This window comes from Ammospiza nelsoni, chromosome 12 (genome assembly GCF_027579445.1).
Source record: "Ammospiza nelsoni isolate bAmmNel1 chromosome 12, bAmmNel1.pri, whole genome shotgun sequence".
NCBI lineage: Eukaryota > Metazoa > Chordata > Aves > Passeriformes > Passerellidae > Ammospiza > Ammospiza nelsoni.
The window spans coordinates 2,889,512-2,898,125 of NC_080644.1; the positions used below are offsets into that span (position 1 = coordinate 2,889,512).

The window sequence follows — 8,614 nt, forward strand, 5'->3', positions numbered from 1 at the left end:
CCCCAGTCCTGAGCAGTTCTGTGCTTTTGCTCTGAGTATAAATTTAGGGGTGGGTTAATATTTTATGACACCTCGCCCCCACATAACTCCCAGTAAAATAAAACATAATATTTGAAAGAGGAGGTTAATTATTGAGACAGTTACCACTCTGCCTCTTCTGAGATTGTAGCAATAGGAAATAACTTTCATTTGCAAGAGCCTAAAACAAGCCATAAACAAAAACTTCCTTGCCTACACTGAAGGAACCCCAACACTTAGATTTATACTGCTAGGGATGTTTTTAGAACTGCATAGACAAAAATAAGAGCTGTGGGCCTTACGTAGTGGTTATTCAGGCCTGTCAGTGCTCTCTGTTGAACTTTATACCCAGATCAGGCAATGTTCCCAAGGTGAGTAAACACTCCTTGGACAAGCCTCCACTTCACAGCCAGCTAGTGACCATCTGCCTGCAAAATGTGCCAACTGCACTTTGCCTCTGTGCATGACCTCCGTGTTCCTGGTTCCAGAAACTCTTTGTACTCAACCTTTCCCACACGCCGAGAAGTTATGACGTTTTTGATTTCAAAGCCAAAATGGATCAAAGTTTGGTTAAACTGCTAAATTTTGTAACTGCTTCAAAACAGGGGCTAAGAACCTCCGCTTTCAGCATTCATTAATCAAGCCTGTTAAATGATTACCCTGCCAGGGCTGCTTTGTTGACAACTCTGCATGATGACAATGTCAGTGGCACTGTCCCAAGACACATCCAGTGGTGATGTAAAGGCCAAGCCTCCTTCACCTCAACTGGTGGGATGGACACTACCATGAAGAATATTTAAGGAAGGAGGTGCATCCTTGGAAAGCAGCAATTGCAAGAGAGCTCCAAAGCAAGAGAAACGGTCTCAACTGAGAGGTACAGCAAAATCCTCTCTGGCATCCAGCTCCAGCTTCCATAGACAGTAAGTAGAATAGCCTCTATTTTTCCCACCTTAAATTAGTAGAATGGCCTCTATTTTTCCCATCTTAAATTAGTAGAATGGCCTCTATTTTTCCCACCTTGATCCAAATTCCCTACCTTGATTTTAAAGCAGTGCATAATCAAGTCCATTGCAAATTCTTTGCGTTATACGTTGTTAGGCTTTGTGACGCTGTTTAGAACGTAGCTAAGCTAACACACCTAATCTATTTGCTTTTCCATTGTGATCAGTATTTTACAGCCATCAACAAGAACCACAGCAGCCTCAATAATGCCCCCACAGCTGAAAGCTGACATGAACGTCATGCCCAAGGTTGTGCAGGGGGATTGGGAGAGTCTGTCTCCAGAAGCCAGGGATTTCATCGAAACCAATGCCAAGCTGTGCCAGCCTGAGTGCATCCACATCTGCGATGGCTCGGAAGAAGAGAACAAGAAACTTCTGGACATCATGGTAGAACAAGGCATGATCAAGAAGCTGAACAAGTATGAGAACTGGTGAGTAGCCTACATGAAGTCAAGTATCATCTCAGAATTGGAAAATTCATTTTCTATCCTGTTTACTTTAAAAACTTCTTATAACTCTCCAATGTTTGCTTTCCATGAACATTTTGGAACTTTAGCTTACATAGGTGAAATACTCAGGAAAAGCAAACTTTTTCCTCTAAAAATTAGATAAAACATATTATTCAGTTGGACTATCAACTGTACATTTTCTCTGTTGATTAGTTACATCAGGGAACTGAAATAATGTCATGAGACTTAGGCAACTTACCATTAGCAACAGCTAAATATTATTGAGCAAATCTTCTTTTGAAGAATTCAACTATTTTAGCTAATTAATTTATTCATCACATACTTTTTTGTGGCATTCAAATAGGTCTGTGGGTGTTCAAATATTATTCAGTACAGGCATTATTCATATCATGCCGATGAGCTTTGACTCTAATGTATTCTGCAAATACTTTTTTCAAATATTTCATAATTTCTCCCAACTAACTGAACGTGAAAGGAGAATATTAACAACAAGTGCATACTCGAGAATTACGTGCCAACCACGAGATCTTCATGGGAGAAATCTGCAAAGACTTTTGAATAACTAAAAGCAGGAATTTGGCAATCTGTTTGCAGGCTATTTGGGAGAGAAAAGGGCAAGATTCACCAGATAAATTATTCATTGTTAATTATATGCTTAGCTGTAGTGATGATGGTTATGACAGCCCAACTAGAACATTTTTATACTCGTGGAAAATTTCGATGCACAGAGGTGAAAATGTAAAACAATCCCCTCTATCGTAAATAGATGGCAAAAAATTCCTTAGAGGGGAAAAAGAATCCCCTTTAATGAACTCCTTCACTTTTAATGATCGTGCTTATACTCAGTATTTCCTTTGTGATGCCTCTAATTTAAGGGACTATGCCAATCCACAAAGCTGGGTTCTGATCCCTCTGGCACTTATACCAACACTTAAACTACTTTCCTTGGCATCCACTTAGTTTGAGGCATCATTTTGTGGTCCCCATACAAAACAACTTCACACTGATGAGAATGAGAATTAAACAAGATTAACTTTTCCCTGAAAGTTAACAACAGAGAATAAGGCTGAGATAAGAGGCAAAGGAGTATTAACATGTAACAAGAATTTCCTAGGCCATATGATTTTTTATTATTACTGGAAAGTCTTATATTCTCTGATAAAATTGCTTTATCTGACTGATTTTTGAGGTTATCTGTTATACTGCTTTGTCACTAATTTTTGACTTACAAAGCATTGTTTTAGCAGCCTTTTGGGCTAAAGTGGACCCACAGAAGGGTAAGAATGCTATATTGATAATTAAAGTCTAATTCCCTGGTTTTTTGGTGAAATGCAGCTGGTTGGCTCTCACTGATCCGAGAGATGTGGCAAGAATTGAGAGCAAAACTGTCATCATCACTCAAGAGCAGAGAGATACCACTCCAATACCTAAAACTGGAACCAGCCAGCTGGGGCGCTGGATGTCTGAGGAAGATTTTGAGAAAGCCTTCAACACCAGGTTCCCAGGCTGCATGCAAGGTAGGCAAGAAAAGGATAATTGACACTGAACTTTCAGCGATGCTGAGACACTTACTACTGTTGCAAGTTACTGAAAATCTTTAAAGAATGGTTTTAGCTGAAGATTTAGCTTTATCCTCCAGATAGTCACTTCACTGGTTTCAGGCAGATCTTTACCATAGACCCAAATACCTGGGCAAGGACAGTCCTCAGGCTCTTTCCAGCACTCTTATTTTCCTCGAGAGGGGCAAAGTACAAAAATTAGTGTGACTTGGTTCAGGAAGTCACATAGCAACTGAGGAGCAGATAGGAAGCGAGATAAGAACGAAGGTCCTCTCATCCACAGCAAGAATTTCAGATTCAGGGATTTACACTAACAGAGAACTTGGCCTTCACCTCCCCTTCCTCCTGGCTAGACAATCTGTCTGAACTGCTGCTTTCAGCATTTAAGATAAAACTTCTTGCTACACAATTAGACAAACAGAAAGCTGCAGCTCTTTAAACATCATCAGAAGCTGTCACAAGACAAACAGCTTTTAAAGGACTGAGAAACAACCTCCATGTTTATAAAGGTTACTTCAAATGTTCCTTGTTTTGCTCTTGGCCACATCTTGCTACTCCCTGTTTTCCAGGACGTACAATGTACGTGATCCCCTTCAGCATGGGGCCCATTGGGTCACCTCTGTCCAAGATTGGGATCGAGCTGACGGATTCACCCTATGTAGTGGCCAGCATGAGGATCATGACACGGATAGGAACAGATGTTCTGAAAGCCCTGGGAAATGGGGAGTTTGTAAAATGCCTTCACTCAGTTGGATGCCCTCTGCCACTAAAAGGTAAGAGCCATTAAAAACCCAGGAGCCATAAAAAAACCCAGGAGACATTAAAAACTCCTGGAAATGGCCAGGGCTTTGTTTTGGAGCTGAGTGCGTGTCCTCAGCACGTGGGACACCCTCATCACAGGAGCCCAGGGTGGTTCTGTAACAGCACTAGGTACAAAACTCAGTTCAAGGAATCAAAGCCCAGTGAGAGTTTGATGGAAGGGAGATCATTATCCCTAGTACTTACCAGGGATTTCCTTGAAGCATATGCTCTGGGTTGCTGTCAGAGGCTTGATGCTGATGAAACAACAGCGTGATCAAGCATGGAAATTGCTGCATTCATGACTACAACATTCTGTTCTGCAGAGCCATTAATCAACAACTGGCCGTGCAACCCGGAGCTGACGCTGATTGCTCATCTCCCGGATCGCAGGGAGATCATTTCCTTTGGCAGCGGCTACGGAGGGAACTCCTTGCTGGGGAAGAAATGCTTTGCTCTCCGGATTGCCAGCAGACTGGCCAAGGAGGAGGGCTGGCTGGCAGAGCACATGCTGGTAAGAATCTATGCTGTTAAATCTCGTGTGTTTGAACAGCCGTTAAACCTCAAATTAGAGCCACATAAATCCATCACCCGCCTGGCCATCAATGGAATTAGTCTCATATGGATAGTCCTGTAACTTTAGATAGGAATCTGTTATGTGCCAGGCTCATGGGGAATAGAAAACTGCTTGCAAGGCCAAGTACTAAACATTTAAAATAGGACCTGTCATGGTATAAAACAAGCAAAGTTTGGAACGTCTGAGAGTGACTTCTTGTACTCAAAAACCTGCAAATATCAGATTTTCTAAGGGAGTTGTGCTGTGTAACCTTCCTGGCTTTAATTTCTGCTGTCCTTTAAACATTCTACCGCCATAAAATACCACTGAAAAAAACAATTTCAAAGTGCATAAGAGAGCAGCCTTAGGAAAAAATATCCGTGGTCTTTGAGAAGAGCAGAAGAATCCATGCACAAAGTGCTTTCCTTTCACTCCACTTGTGCAGCCAAAAGAATATCGCCTGGTTTTCTTCTGTCTTGACAGAGAAACACAGATGTATATGGTCTTTAATCAGCAAAATAAAAAGAAATGTTTATTATATACCGACTTAACATTTTTTTAAAATATAAGAATTTCTTAGATATTCTAATGGGAAGAAGAGTTGACTCTGATTTTAAAAATACAGCTTGAGTTATTTGTCAACAATATTATGTCGTGCTTCTTCTGTAGGAACAAATGTGCCTAATTAAATATTTTATCATTTCCACTTGCTGGGAGACAACCTCCAAAATGAAAAGCGCAAGAAAAAAAAGGCTTTGTTTAACAGTTGCATTAATTTTTCAATAGATCCTGGGAATTACCAATCCAGAAGGTAAAAAGAAGTACTTTGCTGCAGCATTCCCTAGTGCATGTGGAAAAACTAACTTGGCCATGATGAACCCAAGCCTGCCAGGATGGAAAATTGAGTGTGTGGGTGATGATATTGCCTGGATGAAGTTTGATGAACAAGGTATGGAAATAAAATTGGAATGTTTTACAGGTTGCTGTAGGTGCAGTAAGACATGCTACAAACTTCTGGATAGAATTAAACCAGTATGGTTCACTGATATTTTATCATTTAAATTCCAGGCAACTTAAGGGCAATCAATCCTGAAAATGGCTTTTTTGGTGTTGCCCCTGGAACCTCAGTCAAAACAAACCCCAATGCTATTAAAACCATATTCAAGAACACCATCTTCACCAACGTGGCAGAAACCAGTGATGGAGGTGTTTACTGGGAAGGCATTGATGAGCCCCTGCCAGCTGGAGTGACAGTGACCTCGTGGAAGAACAAGGATTGGACCCCAGACAACGGTACCTGGCCCACCCCGTGGCCCTCTCTTTGGCTTTCTTTGGAGTCAATGAATAAATTCAAGTTAATTCTGTTTTGTTGTGTTGTTCTGTGCAGGAGAACCTTGTGCTCACCCCAACTCCAGGTTCTGCTCCCCAGCCAGGCAGTGCCCCATCATGGATCCAGCCTGGGAGTCTCCCGAGGGCGTTCCCATCGAAGGGATCATCTTTGGAGGCCGCAGGCCAGCTGGTAAGAGATGCAGCAGCTGCATTTCCAGGCTGGCCACAGAAGGGTTGACACACAGCTGGGCATAGCCACAGCTTTTGCTTTCACAGCTGCAAAAGCAAGGAAATAACCACGTTAGTCCAATTCCTCTGTGTTAGCCTTTGGCACACACGCTTCCAGCCACTGGTGTTTCAGTGTCTGAGGTGTTTGATGTTAACACAAAACAGGTAATAATAATAATAATAAAGGGCTGGAGGGAGATCAGGACCCACTAACATGGGTAGCAGACACACAAAATTGCTACATTGGTCTCAATTTGCCCGTAGTTTAAGTAGTTTAGTTAGCAAATGCTTAGAGAAATTAATCAGTTTTAGATAGTTTAAAGAAAAGGAAGTAAAATAAATTTTTCTGCTAAAGGTCACCCAAAGTTGGAAAAGAAATAAAAGTAATGCTACGTCTGAGTCTAAAATGACCACAAGACCAGATTCTATTTCCACTAAAATCTGCTGGAGATTCTGATGTCCCAGGTATCTCCCACTGGATGTGTTCAGTAATCAGGAGACAGTTTTGAAAACATTCATTTAAACTTCTTTGCTGTAAGAGAGCAGGAAATGAACTGATTTTAAAAACCCAGGAAAAATTATAATACATTATCCAGTAACATGCGTTCAGCCCTATGTCAGATGGCAAAACCTGTCATAAAAATGTTTCTGGACCTCTAATTACTGAAGTGATTTTGTTCTTTATAGGTGTCCCTCTTGTATATGAGGCCTTTAACTGGAAGCATGGAGTGTTTGTAGGAGCAGCCATGAGATCTGAAGCAACAGCAGCTGCTGAGCACAAAGGTAAATCAAAATTTAATCTGCCTACCTGTATTAAAAGCAGGCCCCTCTGGACTGCCTGCCCTCTCCTTCCCCCTGCTCTTTCACATTTCAGTCTTGGCAGCTAATTTTGCAACCTGTGCATTTTCACAATAGAAAATATTTGTACTGGAATTAACGGCTAAATTCTCTGTAAAAGTCAAATTAAGCAAAATAATCCCTTAGGTGGCAAGCATACAGAACAGGATGCAGGCACGGGGTTGCCAGAAGCCTTGACAGAGAGTTCTTGTTACAGTCTGGGATAAACAAATTTAAATTTTCTCTTCTGCTAGAGCTCAACATAAATGCATGAATGACAGCCATCTCTTGAGAATCTTCATTTAAGCTGCCTGACCTGAGATTTAAGAAATTTAATGACAAAAATTAACTTCATTTGTACCTTTTGTGCATCAAGGATAATGCTTGTGTTGTTCCTTAAAGCTCACAAGGATGGTGAAGGGATTGTGGGTAAACCCTGGGAGGATCTGAATCTTTGTGCTTCAGAATAAATGTGCTATTGATTCCCTTACCTTCCCCTTCTGTGTTTCAAACAGGCAAGGTCATTATGCACGATCCATTTGCCATGAGGCCTTTCTTTGGCTACAACTTTGGCAAGTACTTGGCCCACTGGCTGAGCATGGCCCATCGTCCAGCCGCAAAGCTGCCCAGGATCTTCCACGTGAATTGGTTCCGCAAAGACAGCCAAGGGAAATTCCTGTGGCCTGGCTTCGGCGAGAATTCCCGTGTGCTGGAGTGGATGTTCAACAGGATTGAAGGGAAAGCCTCTGCCAAACCCACTGCCATAGGTTACATCCCCACTGATGCTGCTTTGAACTTGAAAGGTTTAGAGGACATCAACCTGACTGAACTGTTTGATATCTCAAAAGATTTCTGGGAAAAGGAGGTAGAAGAAATCAAGCAGTACTTTGAAGTGCAAGTTAATGCTGACCTTCCCTATGAAATAGAAAGGGAATTGCTTGCCTTAGAGATGAGGATAAAGCAGCTCTAAGCTGGTCAAACCCACAATTATTTATCAATTCGCACACACTAAGGCAAGGCAAACACACTTTACCAAATCACCACTGGAAGCATAACAGCACACTGATGGGCAGGGGGTTATAATGAAAGTAGGTCATAGCTTAGTTAGGATATAGATACAGAGACATTCTAGAAATAACTCCAGACCTAATGATTTATAACTACATCGGTTGTTGTGAATAGGTGAGCAGCTGTGGGAGTGCATGTGCACAGGGTCTGAAACCCCTGTTCTGTCACTTACATGCACACAGAGTCATGATGGGTGTAAATTATTTGCCTAGTTCTGCATATACAATCCAAACCAATCCAGCCTTCAAGTTGTAGCACATTGTTTCCATCACAGAAACCTCTGGAGTCTCAGACTCCAGTCGAAAGAGGAGAGAAAATTAGATGCTGTATATATGTATTACCTAAACATATTTCATGTCTTAAATACTTTTTAGAAAAATGAAGTTGTAACTATCAGAGTGAAAGATGACTTTATATTACTAATGCATATTTAAGATATTGCTATTATATATTACTCATGTTCTTGTGATTTCCAGATGTTTTGAATGGCTTGTTCTTAAACTATTAAATAAATGTTTATACAAAATATTACCTCATTCCCAGTATTCTTGCTGTTTATAAACTGCATGCACATAAATCGAGGCTCCTGTCAATAGCACAGCACAGGCAGAGATGCACATGTGGAAGTTAGATGTTGACTGGAGTTGATCTGCTGCTCCTGAGCCAGCCAGTTTAAGCCACATACTGTCTTTGCAACTTCAATTCAAGCCAAAGGAATGATCCAAAAATTATGATACCAGCTGTGAGCAG

At 41.3% G+C, this 8,614-nt stretch overlaps 1 protein-coding gene across 1 annotated transcript; it reads left to right on the forward strand.

Moving 5' to 3' along the window:
• The first annotated feature begins 740 nt into the window (after positions 1-740).
• PCK1 (phosphoenolpyruvate carboxykinase 1) lies at positions 741-8,392 on the forward strand. Its single transcript, XM_059480785.1, has 10 exons — positions 741-938; positions 1,187-1,450; positions 2,825-3,006; positions 3,618-3,821; positions 4,173-4,360; positions 5,189-5,351; positions 5,471-5,695; positions 5,790-5,921; positions 6,647-6,742; positions 7,312-8,392. The coding sequence occupies exons 2-10, from the start codon at positions 1,227-1,229 to the stop codon at positions 7,764-7,766; spliced, it is 1,869 nt and encodes a 622-aa protein (XP_059336768.1). The 5' UTR covers positions 741-938; positions 1,187-1,226; the 3' UTR covers positions 7,767-8,392.
• The last annotated feature ends 222 nt before the right edge of the window (positions 8,393-8,614 follow it).

What these genes read in the sequence shown, in the direction of transcription:
- PCK1 (XM_059480785.1), top strand. Translation starts at nt 1,227, where the DNA reads ATGCCCCCACAGCTGAAAGCTGACATGAACGTCATGCCCAAGGTTGTG. An exon ending in GGCTGGCAGAGCACATGCTG is followed by an intron (nt 4,361 to 5,188) that starts GTAAGAATCTAT and finishes ATTTTTCAATAG; the next exon opens with ATCCTGGGAATTACCAATCC. An exon ending in GGATTGGACCCCAGACAACG is followed by an intron (nt 5,696 to 5,789) that starts GTACCTGGCCCA and finishes TGTTCTGTGCAG; the next exon opens with GAGAACCTTGTGCTCACCCC.